Below are 13957 nucleotides of genomic sequence, written 5' to 3' on the forward strand. Positions count from 1 at the left end.
TGTCATTTATTGATGCTCTGAATGTAACACTGCTTCCTTCCTAAACACCTCTGTCATTCCCAGATCTGAGTTCGTTCTCAGTCCTCTATGTCTCAGAAGTATACAAATATTATATAAAATTTCACCAATAGGCCAGCACCTGATTAGTACAATTTTTTAAATTGGCAAAGACGAAAGTCATGCTTCTCCTTCAATCATCATTAATTTGAGTATTTCTAATATACAATAGGACAACAGAATAGTTTGTGTATAATAGTCTAACTGAAAATACAAAGATCTGAATCTTAAACTATTTCCTTCTTTACCATATAGTCTCAGGAAAATCTTCATGTTTATACCATGGTGCCTTTGTTGAGTAAAATATGTCTATTATAACCCTCCTTCTGCATTCCCCACAGAAATAAGGGGAAGAAGGTGAAAATGATATACTTATCTGGGGGAGAGTATAATACATGATAACAAATAAAAATAATCTTTATCAAAAAAAAAAACAACGCTTTTGGTCTTTTATCCAACCTTTAAAAATTGTGAAAGAAACTCAGATTCTAAGTCCTACTGCACTATGCATCCCTAGACTCCACTTCTACCAATGAATATTTCTTGGGAATTCAGTTAAGGTCTCATACTTTCCTTGCTCTATGTCCAGCTCATCATGAAATACAATTTAGGCTGGCAAGGCTGTCCTTTTAGAGTAGATGGCAAGACAGACTCCCAGGAGCCCTGGGTAGAGATCCCCAGTCCCCCGCTCCCACCTTCCTGGCCACGTGATGTTGAGTACATTCTCTAAAGCCACGTTCTCAGGCGGGAACTGGCGTGCCCCCACTGTGTGTCCATCGGCACTCAATCAACAGGGAGCGGTTCTGTCGGAACCCTGGTCCAGGTCAGGTCATGTTAGGCACTATGGCAAGAGTAGCTATTCCATACTCACATGTAATCCCTTCTTTCCATAGGCTATCCCTCGGCCATAAATTGCACTAACCAGATCAGGCTCCTCCTAGTCAGACCAAAACAGAAACACGTCAAAAACTATAAACAAAACAAAACAAAACAAATCAGTTTCTGCGTAAAGCGTGTTAACGCCACAAGCAACAAGCTCTAGTTTATGCTACTGCCACACATACGTCCACATGCGGTCCCCAACCAGGAGAGTCAGTGTGCTTGGGGCTCATTTGAATGAGACACGTGATTAAGGTTCTTTGCGTTAAAAAAAAATAATAAAGAGAACCAACATTAACAAGCCCTGTGCTAGTTTCTGTCACACGGTCATCTCCTTTAAAACATCCTCTCAACAACCCTATGACCAGCAGCGTCCGCGATCGTGTGCTCTGGGTGGGGAAACAGAGGCCTGGGGAAATAAACGGTTAGGCACGAAGCACTGGGCAATGCTTCTTCCCAGTTTGTCCCCTTGCACAGTCATGAAATCATCTAAAAAGGGAAGAACCTCCCAGTGCCAGCTCCATCGAGCAACAAGAAACGAGTCCACCCCACAATCGGTTGGGGTGAATGCAGTCCTTTATGCTATATGTCAGAATAGGAATCAGACCCTTTCGGCAAGCTGCCCCCTGATAGACTAGATGAAACCCTCCTCAGGCCCAAGGACAGGGTCCTCTGCCTCGCCACCAGGTCCCCACAAACAGGTCAGTGGTATGAAGCATCCCACTTCCTGAGGGAAATGTCTCTCTTCTACATTTAGCAATCTGCAATTTCTACCTCTTCTCGGAATCCTTCCTCTGCATTTAAGAAAGAAGATATAGCTTCTGGCTATATCGTCCGGGGTGAAATTCTTGATGCTGCTAAAGAATTGAACAGAACTGTACCAGATGAGGCACTTTGTAGACTAGTCTATCATTCGGTGTCAAATGTGAGATAGGTTGTCTGCCTGCATTGCAGAAAAAGACACAGCAACTCCAACAATAACGAGAAAAAATAAACGAGAAGATTCCATATATTGGAAAACAAAAAAGACTACTTGAAACAGAATCAGGTACACCCGTATCAAGCAGCAAACTGGTGCATCAGTGGCCTCAACCCAGCTGGCAGACTGGCTCACGGTGTATAAAAATGGGAAAAATGCAAGTAAACAGTGAAAGATCTCTAGCTTCACTTGAAAAATCAAAACATGCAGCAAAGATAAGCCCATATTTTTGCATTCTCTCATGAAAAAAAAAACCTAGAGCTAAGTACTGGCCGCTTCCTTAGATGAGGGGTGTGTACTCATCAGTTTCCCAGAAGCCCACCCATCACCTCTATGTCACAGCAGTCCACTTTGCTCATTTAAACCACTTCCCTGGCTCCAGACGGTTCTGTTTGGAGTTGGGATTTATAACTTATATGTGACTGGCATGAAGGGCTCCATGCTATGCGTTACATGGGAAAAAAGTCCAAGTTATAGAACTGCAGGGGAATGCCACTTCCGTTTATAAACAGTACTTATAAATGATTTGTGTGGGTCCGTACGTGCACAGAAAAGAATGCTCCAAAATGCTAACAGCAATTTTCTCTTGGGAGTGGGATTACGAGCTATGTTCCCACTCTACTTACTACTATTCCTTTTCCTTGTTCAAGACAAACATGTGTACATTTATGGTCGGAAAAAGATGTTTTAAGTAATATGCGTTATGGAATATCGACATGTTTATTATAAACAAAACATTTTATTCAAATAAATAGTTGGAATACTTATTATAAACTACTGCAAAATCTAGAAAATGAAGAAAAGCACGAAGGAGAAGGCACCCCATAATCCTGCCACCCAGAGATAATAACACTTGAAACATTTAAATATCCTCCCTGGCTGGAAAATAAAAAAGGCAGAGTGGGGCGCCTGGGGGGCTCAGTCGGCTGAGCGTCGGACTTCGGCTCAGGTCACGATCTCGCGGTTTGTGGGTTCAAGCCCCGCGTCGGGCTCTGGGCTGACCGCTGGGACCCTGGAGCCTGCTTTGGATTCTGTGTCTCCCCCTCTCATCCTCCCCTCTCTCTCTGCCTCTCCCCTACGCACTCTCTGTCTCTCTCTCAAATATAAAAAATAAATAAATAAAAATTAAAAAGGCAGAGAGGCTGGTTTGGAGGGAGAGGGATACAGGCACGGAGGGCGAGGAAGAGCAGGGAAAACAGTTTCCTGATGAGGAATTAAGGTAAGATTGACTTCATGTGTTTCCATAGCAATACCACCTGCCAAGAGACAGAACAGTCCACAGGAAGTAGTACAGGCTGGGGCAGGGGGCAGTGAGCCCACATGGCTCTTCCCCTCTGAGGACGTTCTCCAGTGAATGGAACACCTGCTCTCAGATGTGTAATGTCTCAAAATATATGATCTAAGAAGCTTTTCTCCTAAAACTGAAAAAAATAATTATAAGGGGCAAATCAGAAAAAAAAAAAAAGTTTACGTAAATAAATAGTTCTTCTACTGAAGTGGCATCTCCATACACCCTGTATACCTACAACAGCCACATTCAAACATACTGTGGCTCTAACTCATAGTAAAATGCCTTTTACGTCATTACCCAGGATACACATACATATGTACGTGACATGCACGCGCACACACATACACGCATTAGAAATGAGAGTTGCACTAAGTCAAACCTAGTCTTCCTATTGACATGCAGTCTTCTAGTTTCTATTCCAGTGTGTTTCATTTTTTTAAAAGGTGTTAGTCTTCACTTGCCAATCAATTTCAGGCCCTACTAAAAGGCAGCAACTCACAATTTGAAAAACAATGAGATAACATCTAAATGCTTTGGTAGAAAATATCGGTCATTTTCTTGCCTTGTTCAGTCTCATCTCCTTCCACTTTCCACTCATAATTCGTACTCTGTAAACGAGTACTACTTCATAGCTCCCCAGATACAAGACGCTCTCCCAAGCTCAGCGTGCTACACATGCTAGTCCCTCTGCCAGGAACACTCACCCACTGCCTCAGCTCAAACACCACCTCTCCCCTGACTCCTTCCAGACTCCCCTGGAAAATAAATAAGCTCCTTTGCCTTGGTCCCTACAGTATACCGTACAGACATTAGAAATTTGGTCAACAAATACTTAGGGCCAGCTTTCAGCCATGTCTGGTTTCATGTGTGAGGAATACCATAGTCACCAAAAACAAAGACAGAAGGTAAGATTCTTGCCTTCTTGGAGTTTAGCCAAAGAATCACAAACATAAATGTAAAGTTACATGTTCAGTAAGAACAAGAGTAGTAAACAGTGCTTTTAGCAAATGCATAAAGACTAGACACGGTTAGGAAGGTTTCCCCCAGGAAGAGGTGCCTTGGATGAAATGTGTCACAGGTGAGGGCATCTCAGAGTAGCTGGTCCAGGCAGAGGGAGCCAAAGGCCCCAAGGCAAGCAGGAAGTATAGCATCTGCTCCAAGATGAGTTTGGAGAGGTAGACAGGGACGTTATTAAGGATTTTAATCTTCAAGCTAAAAACAACAGCAAAGTACGTGTGTGTTTTAAAGTGCAAAAGTGTACGTGTATGGATGGTGTGCATGTGTGTGGAGAGTGTGAGGTGATAATCCAGACAACCATGCCTGCACCGGTTATTTGGCAGGTGATAGTGGCTTGGCTGTGGTTTGACCAGAGCCAGGAGAAGCAGAGGGACAGGAGAGGTCCTTTGGGAGCTATCCAGAGAGAGTTGGTGCTGAAATCAGCAGCACACCGATGTGTGGAGCTGGTGGACTCACGTATGCCAGTGAAGAGGGTGCCACCCATTGATCCGGGCAGCACACAACTAGGGATTCCTTCTCAGTTATGGGTAAGGATGTGTGGAGGGATCAGGGGAAAGCATGCAGTCGAGTTGGAGCCTCTTAACAGATAGAATTCCATTGAAGTCATTCTCTTATTACTCATTATACTGCATCTGCACATTTGTCACCCACGGTGACAATCTCCTCAAGGGAATGTATCCTCATGTTTGGATTTGTGACACTTAGTCTTAGCCTGACACGTGAGTCTTAATATGTAGCAGTTGTTAGTTAGCAACAATCACTGGCCATTTTTTAGGCAGACAAGAAGATTTTAATGAGTATTAAAGACTATCAGATCAAAGTCAGCTTGGCCTGGCCTCCTCTTCTCAGAGGGGGAGCAAGCAGATGACCTGGCCAGAAACAATGGGGTACCGTGATTGGAAAAAAAGCCAATTCATAGTTCCATAAGGCAAAGCAGGGTGACACATGTGCCATTGGAATGGCTCCAGGTGGGCCACCAGCAATCACAGCTGTAATATTTTATAGCAATAAAAGATTTCAAGCCTTTAAAAGATAGCCATTAAACAGTTTGTAACAGTTCAAATATCTGAACACTGACAACTTCCTGAATTTGGTCATCATTATTTTGGCCCTTAGGATTTTATGTGTGGCTGCCACTGGCAGAGAACCCTATAGCGGCCCCACATGCCTCACTTCCCCAGCCCTCCCTCTGGGTCACCCACGTGGTCTGATGTTTGTGGCGGTGACTTTCAGTTCTGCCAGTGACAGATAACAAGTTGTATCAATCAAGACAAGTAACAAAATCTATTATTTAACAACAACAATAATTACACATCCTGCTATACTGTTTAAAAAGAAATTCTAGGGCACCTGGGTGGCACAGTCAGTTAAACATCTGACCCTTGGTCTCAGCTCAGGTCATGATCTCACAGTTCATGAGTTCGAGCCCCGCATCAGGCTCTGCATGGAGCCTGCTTGGGATTCTGTCTCTCTTTCTCTCTGCACCGCCCTCCCTCCCCACCGCCGCTTGTGCACTCACTCTCTCTCAAAATAAATAAATAAACTTAAAAAAAATAAAAAGAAATTCTAGAGGCCACTGGCTGGCCAACGAACTCACAAGCGTCAGTAGTGTTCTACATAAGGGTCAAGTCTTTCCCTAACACCATGAGGGTCTCTGGTCCAGTGAGTGGAGTTTAATAGTAATTCTTGCTACATGTAAAAAAAAAAAAAAAAAAAAAAAAAAAGTAATTCTAAAAAAAAAGGAAATTGAATACAGAAACCTAAATATTGTGTGAATCTGTAAGGGATTATTGTGGTTGTTATTTCAGTTACAATCTAGTATTAAGAGGTCCTAAATTTAAAGGGCAGATTTTCTTACCTTTCTTGATTGATACAAGTTTATTATTTTGTCTATCATGGGCTTTGGATGTTAACAAGAAGTCAAAGATCTTTAAGAAATGTCATAATGCATTATATTTTCAGCTAAAAACCAATGTTTACTTCTAAAAACAAATTGGGCTCAGAATACCCATTTTTCAAAAGATTTTTGAGTCTACAAGTCTAATAATATTTACGTTTTGTCAAATGTTCAGCATTTTACTTTATTTTTTTAAATATTTATTTATTTTGAGGAGAGTGCAGGCATGGGAGGGGGAGAGAGAGGGACACAGAGGATCTGAAGCGGGCTCTGCACTGATGGGCTGACAGGAGAGAGCCTGATGTGGGGCTCAAACTCACGAACCACAAGACCATCATCTGAACCGAAGTTGGATGCTCAACAGACAGAGCCACCCAGGTGCCCCTAAGTGTTCTGAATTTGAAATGACTTCAATGAAAACTAAGATTTCAATCTTCCAATATTACTTACTTTATGCGAATGCACAATCATTGTATAATAAGATAGTTACATTACTAGAATCATGTACACTTAGATATCTCAAGTCCCAAGACATCGATCTCCTTAAATTCAGAAAGGTCTAATTTACTATCCTCATTATACCATTTATAGAGGGGCTTTAAATTTTACAAATATTTATTTTTCCACTACCAAGCCTGGCTTTCGGATTAAAACTCAAAAGTCAATGGATCAAAGACAAATAAGTCAAAAAAGTCAGTGCACAGCAAGGTAATGAGGACTGAGTTTTGCCCGAGCTGCAGACCCACATACATAACTACATGAAGGATGTTCACAAATCACACAGAGAGGCATGTTTCCTATTTTGTCTGCTCGTGTGAAATAAGAAACATTTTTATGGATTCAGTTCCACCCAAAGCAGATGAGCTCAAGCCCACACAATTAATAACAAAGGCCAATGGCTTCATAAAACTTCTGTAGCACTTAGCTTACCGAGCCCCGCCTGGGGACCAAAGAAGCACAGGGAATGGTTCTGCTTTTCCAAAACACGGTCTTCGATGCACGGACGTGCGGAAGGACACTCAGAGAGAGCACTAATTCACAAGCTTTTAAACCAAGAATTTTCAATGCACTCTGATAGATCTATGAAGCTTTGAAATTATGCTCAGTTAGAAACCTGCATGCTTGAGGAGTTTTTTTTTTTCCTTCCTTTATAGCTGTACAAAGTACCCCCTAGTTAGAGAACTATTCAAATACTTCACGGCAACAGAAACTGTGGAAACATCTTGTAAGCTTGCCCCTCATGGTGCAGCTAAGAAAAAAAGGTTTAAAAGCTTTACATCAAAAGGTCACGCTGGAATTTAAGTAGCCCACATGCACAGATCCAAATTGCACATTAAATGATCTTATAAAAACGATAAATCTCATATAATCCAAGCCCTCATGGTCCCATTTGTTTTCAGCTTTCTGTGAAAGGAATCAGGTTCCACACTCTGCTGCTGGATACTGGAGGAGCTCACGGGCTGTCCAAACGAAAAGTCTTATCAAGCGTTCATGAGCTCAAAATCCCTGAAACGCTTGTGTGCAAACAGTTACCACTGCAGGTTTGCTAGAGGATGTGTGCTGGCTTACAGAGTTTCTGCCCGTGCAAAGGGTCCTGCAGGGAACAGGTGAACCCCCACTGGCACGTGCTGACAAAAATGGTCCTGCAGTGGTACTCAGTCCAGTCCTAACATGGACAGGGAAAGGCAAGAGGGCAGCATCCATGCAGCAGTGGTGAGCAAACCGCTCTTCAGGACCCTGGACACGGAAAAGTTTTGTCCTGAAAGGCAGGACTGAGTTTCTCATTTAAAAAAATAATAAATTTTTAAATGTTTGTGTATTTTTGAGAGCGAGAGAGACACACAGTGTGAGCAGGGGAGGGCCAGACACAGAATCCGAAACAGGCTCCAGGCTCTGGGCTGTCAGCACAGAGCCCGATGTGGGGCTTGAAGTCACAAACCGTGAGATCATGACCTGAGCTGAAGTGAGATGCTCAGCCGACTGAGCCACCTAGGTGCCCCTCTCATTAAAATTTTTGAAAAGAATTTTAGCATTTTTTAACCAATCTTTATATCCTGTGTTTCTGATAGTTATGGAACACGAAGACAACATAACAAATTTTCACTGAGCTCTATCCAGATGCCTCTGTGTTTGCTTTTGTTTACTCCAGTGTGTTGTGTGAATAGGCTTTTCCACACATGTCCTAATGTGGATAAGGCTGGGAAGCACCGAGACAAAGGCACAGAAGACAGAAGTCACCAAGAACAGCACCAGCAGGAAAGCCAGAGGCACTCTTGTTCCTACATCAAAATGTGTTCTAAGTGGTCACCCGGGCCTGTCCTCTGTGAGCCCGTAGTATTTGAATTTCCGCTGTTCCCCATTCTCTGTTCCTGCCCCATCAATAGCCTGCATCACCAGAAAAGGAGTCCAACTGTATAAACCACACATGCTCAAAGAAAACTTTCCCACTTGAAAGCAGCCCATTGTATCGCAGACTGATGAAAATGCTATGTCAAATATCAGTATATTAAGACCTTGCCTGGACACACAGAAATTTTGATCTACTTTCTGAATGCAATGGCAAGAGAAATACGTTTTAAAACAATAAACGGGCAACACGAAGAGTAGCATAGAGCCAATGGAAGCATAAGATTACAGAGACTTACTGAAAAACATTTACAGTATAAAATTCAGTGAAAAGTAATATGAAATATTACGTGTATTCAGATTATAAAACACGAATGCATACACGCTTTGAAAGGTCATACGCAAAACAACTTCAATGAACGGTACAGTGGCAGAATTAGGAAATTTTTTGTTAAACTTTTTCTTTATGATTCTTATACTGCCTTCAACTACAATGGTAAAAATAGTTTTCAAAAAGTCGAATGAATTGATAATATGTCTGAAAGCTCGCACTGTTTTCTGCTATCAGTTACCAGAGATTAACTGACATTTGCTTCTATAAAGGTACCAAAACCTCCCTTTCAAACCAGGGCCAAGTGCTAACTGTGTGAAGTGCTTGCTTATATTTTCCAATATTGCAAGGCTTCACAGAAAGGCGATTTTTAACATTAATCATCTACCCTTCATCCTTCAAACTCTGCTGAAGAATGCTATTCCATATGAGCACTCAAAGACACAACGGCTTGAATCTCTGGGATTTCGAGGATGAAGGCACGATTGTCAATATAATCAATTCCATGTTTCGAAAAAGAAAACAAAAGTGGTGCAGAAACTCCCAAATGAGTATTCTAAAATTCAGTTTACCTGCTGGATTGTAAATTATCTGTTGGTTCTCACTGTATTGGCACAGACGAATATGCTAGAATGGTGCTTTGAGTAGCTAAAAGGAACTGAGCACTTACTCTGTGCCAGGCACTGAGTCCTAAGTACTTTACAGAATATGTCATTTAAACCTAGCAAGAATATTTTTGGAGGTAATGGTTATTATCCCCATATGCCAGGAGGCTAAATAACTTGCTAGCAACCAGCAGAGGGGATTAGAACATGGGTGTAAGTCTTTAACTCTAAAGACCATGCTTCTTCACTGCACTACTCTATTGGACACACACACATCGACAATCGGCAACGGTCGGCATCTACAAGAACACCGTTAAATAAAGATAAGGGTGTAAGGCTAACAACGTTGGGCTATTTTACGGGTCTCCACTGCAACTCTTACACATGTTTGTTTAAGCCTTTTATCTTAACCAGATTTTAATGCAGCCATCAATCAGTGAAGGCTCAATGCTGCCACTGAGGAGTCTCACAATTACACTTCAAGGGGAGAAACAAACCCACGAGTGGAACCGTGCAGATCAACTCCTGCACGGAAAGTGAACCTGAATGTCCAGCATCCGTATCTTATGGGGGATGGCATGGTAGAGGGCAAAGTGAACGGAAGCTAATGGTTTTCTTTTCTTTTAAACTTGCATTTGAGTCCCATCTCTTCTAGCTGATGGTGGGGAGACTGTCAGCAAATTGCTTGACCTCCTTTGATCTCATTTGCCTCCTTTAAAATAAAGTAATACTGCAAAGATGACAATGAGAGCAGTGTTTCAAGGCCTCCGCCAAGAAAGTGCTCAGTCAGGGCTGATTTCTTTCACTTTCTCACATAACCTTAAAGTCAATGTATTCTTGTAGCACTTTACGCATAAGCCTGTATTTCTGTTGTGACTATAAACTTGAAATTACATAATTAAGAAGAGAAATTACCTGAAGCATTGTTGAAAAATGTCTTATGGCTTCATCATAGAGACCACTGCCAATCAACACATAAGCAATAGCTATGAAACAAAATACAAAAATATTAAAAGAAAGAACAAAGGATCTCACACCAGAATCGGTGACTAAATGCTTCGCTGAATCCTAAAAAGGCAGCTCCAAGGGCTAGAAGCAGTTAAAGAAAACCTGGAAGTTAAGAAGATGTAATTGAATTCCTTCCACCACTCGCCACTTGCTATCAGTCTTCTGGTGCTCTCTAGATTTAAATTATTAAAGCCATCTATAAAACATTGCCTACAGAAGTAATTATCTTTTTCTAAGCCCATTGTTCACTTTCAAATACCAAATAACCTTTATGATGTTTCCCACCTATACATCAAAAGAGCTAGTAATAAGCCTCAACAAAACCCACATAACATGACAATGTGGTTTTATGGTGAAAGTTAAGAGAAACACCCAAATAGCAGCACAAGTCTCAATTCCGGGGCTGGGGGGGGCGGGCAAGGGGGCAGTGGTGGTGCTGAACTTACTGCCAGTTGCCGAGTAAGAACAAAAACAGAGGCTCAAATTAATACATATGAGCAGAATGCTTCATTGTAGCCAATTCACAACAGTGCAGTGCAACAGTCTTTTTCCTACTTCTTGTATTCAAAATACCGCCAAAACACTACTCTAAATATACACTAAAGATGAATAGTTTCCAGTCAAATTGTGTAGGTAAGCGGTATTTTGAAATTAGAGCCATGACAACCTCCTAAAACACAGCAATATTTGGACTCCATTTTTTCACCTGTCCAAACTAGAATACATTATTGATATTCTACATTACATTTCATCTCTAAAACTTGCCCTAACTCCCTAAATCCCCAAATATCCCTCAAAAAACTGTATTCCTCGCTCAAAACAATACTATTTTGGTCACATTTCTTTGCAAATAAAGCTTTACTGCAACACTCTGATTCTAGGCCCTAACAAGTGTTCAAGGAGACAAGCAACTAAATCTTTTCTTCAGACAAGCAACTAAATCTTTTCTTGTCGCGAAGAGCTTAAATTTCCTGCCAGTTAAAAGTAGTGAAAACATTCAATGCAGAAAGAGACTATCCTTATAATTAACCTGAAAAAGGCAAATTTGAAAAGCACTGAATGTCATAACAAGACAAGAGCTTTGGGGGCATTCTTCAAAACAAAGAGGGCTGTCTTTGTCATAATTTCTTTGAAAAGAGAAATTACGGTCAAACTCATATTCAGAATAATAAGAATGGATACCATTCAGATGTATCAGATGAGCAGATGGCCAGAGACACCCTTGGGGTGCGGGCCAGGAGGAGCAGGCGGGAAAAACAAGAGTAAGGTAACGTGCATGGCACTCTGTACATTTCCATGTATTAACTCATTTGCTCCTTGAGTGCAACGAGGCAGGTACGAAGATTATCCCCATTCAAAGACAAGGAAAGGAAACTTAGTGCAGTTAAACAAACTGTCTGAAGAGAATGCGCAGTGACACAGGCCCCAGGCTGCCCGCTCTGGGACCCACCCTCCAGACACATACCCTGCCGTAGACCACGGCTGTACCGAAACTGCCGTGTGCTGGGCTGGACTGCAAAAGGGTTTGACTTTCCTGATGATTACATGAACAGGGACTGAAATATAAACGTGTCCTGTTTGGAATGCAGGAGGATAGCGATGTATTGGAAGGCCAAGATAGGCGCTCAGGTTCTCGCTCTGCCAAACACCGGTGATCACGGGAACCTCAGTCACTTCTCATTACTCTCTGGGTCTTGCCTAACAAGCCTGCAGAACATTTTCTTAGGTTCCTTTCAGATCTAAATTTTTCAAATTTCCTACCCATCTCCCCATAATCAGTAAATATCTGTCGAGTGAACAAAAGAATAAGCGACCCATAAAAACAAATACAGTGTGAGGGGATAAATACTGTACTTGGGGACATGTTTCAATTGTTCTCCGTGGCTTGGCTGTTGAACCCCACTCAAATAAAATCAAACGCAGCTCTCAAATCTTTCTAATGGTAAATGTGTTTTGAGAAAAGCCCAGAGAGAATCTCTCTCTGCCCCTCCCCCGTTCATGCTCTGTCTCTCTCTGTCTCAAAAATAAATAAACGTTAAAAAAAAAAAATTAAAAAAAAAAAATCCAAATCTTGGGGCACCTGGGTGGCTTAGTTGGTCAAGCGTCCGACTTCGGCTCGGGTCATGATCTCATGGTTCGTGAGTTCGGGCCCCGCTTTGGGTTCTGTGTCTCCCTCTCTTTCTCTCTGCCCCTGCCCTGCTCGTGCTGTTTCTGTCTCTCAAAAATGAATGAACGTTAAAAAAAAAATTTTTTTTTTAATCCAAATCTTGCAAAGATATAAATAAGTATTAGGGCCAAATTTTGCTGTGGCAGTACAAAGACGTAAAGAGAACACCGGAATTCTCACAGAAATCATTACTGACCAGAATTCTACATCTCCTGGCAATGTGTGTGTTGACAGAAGCTGTTCTTCCAAGAAAAAAAAAAATGCTGTGATATGAAAGATCCTAAGCCATGTCAGGGCCTATACTATCCAGATCCACTAGGATTAGTCTTAGACCCCATACCAGGCCTTTAATTACATCACTTAGTATGTGAATACAGGGCTGAACAGATCCAAGGATTTCAGAAAAGGCCAAATCTGATTTCTTAACAGGCAATTAATTCTCAAAGCCCACTCAAAGAATAACACCAAGAAGTGATTAATACTTTAAAAATAGTCAACTCTTAATTGCCTGCACAAACAGAGCAAAGGAACCAATACAAGAAGCACTCAGTCTTTATTTTTTTAAGTGAGCTCTAGGCCCAATGTGGGGCTTGAACTCACGACCCTGAAATCAGGAGTCACGTGCTCTCCCGACTCAGCCAGCCACACGTCCTGAAGTGCTTAGTCTTAATACAAAATGCATACGGCCACAGAAAGGATAAAATAATTATGTATAAGATAGAAAAAATTCCCAAAGGTGCCTTGGGTCACCAGGTACCAGGTAGGAACACGTGCTTATGGGAAGTCCATCCAGCTGCACTGTTCAGTCTGGTCTTCAATTTTGTTTCCACTCCTTCAAGTGTAAGCTGACTAGGCAATGAATGAGACACACCCAAAGCACGTCAGACACTGGTGAAACCAGACTGTTTTAAAACATGCCACGACCCAGCCAACTTGCAGGACCCCTCTGCAGATCTGAATGAACTCAACTTTTCTACACTCACAACAATAACTGACTGGCCTCCCGGTAAAATTAACCCACACTTAGCTATTTTATTACACAGAAGATTAAGTAGGTGTGAGTCCCCTCGGCTTTCACTTCTGTGCGGCTCCTATTTGATGACAGCCCAAGTGACCTTTTAATGAATGATAACCGTTCCTAAGGGCTCATGACCATCATTATTACTTTCCAGGGAAACACAGAGGTGGAAACGTCCTTACCGATCATTTCCTCCAAACCTTGTACGGTAAAACCTTGGTTGGCGAGCATAACCCATTCCAGAAACACACTTGTAATCCAAAGCACTTGTGTATCAAAGTGAATTTCAGTAACAACTGGTTCAGTTGTGATCATGTGACATTCGGCATCACGTAATACTCGTATTGCAAGACAACTGCTCG

General features: G+C 41.9%; 1 protein-coding gene and 1 pseudogene across 7 annotated transcripts in view; one reads left to right on the forward strand and one right to left on the reverse strand.

The window, feature by feature from the left end:
* Nucleotides 1–13957, reverse strand: part of TTC13 (tetratricopeptide repeat domain 13) — a 78321-nt gene that overhangs the window by 42309 nt on the left and 22055 nt on the right. For 5 of the 7 annotated variants that reach the window (XM_053207022.1, XM_027046879.2, XM_027046878.2 and 2 more), the window contains 2 exons: nt 10318–10388; nt 929–994 (listed from right to left, as the gene is read on the reverse strand). In XM_053207022.1, the coding sequence (XP_053062997.1) occupies nt 929–994; nt 10318–10388 (137 nt within the window). The remainder of the gene's footprint in view (nt 1–928; nt 995–10317; nt 10389–13957) is intronic. The other 2 variants (XM_027046881.2, XM_027046880.2) reach the window with 1 other exon arrangement.
* On the forward strand, nt 5781–5920 carry LOC113595852 (uncharacterized; annotated as a pseudogene).

This window comes from Acinonyx jubatus, chromosome D2 (assembly GCF_027475565.1).
Source record: "Acinonyx jubatus isolate Ajub_Pintada_27869175 chromosome D2, VMU_Ajub_asm_v1.0, whole genome shotgun sequence".
Lineage (NCBI taxonomy): Eukaryota > Metazoa > Chordata > Mammalia > Carnivora > Felidae > Acinonyx > Acinonyx jubatus.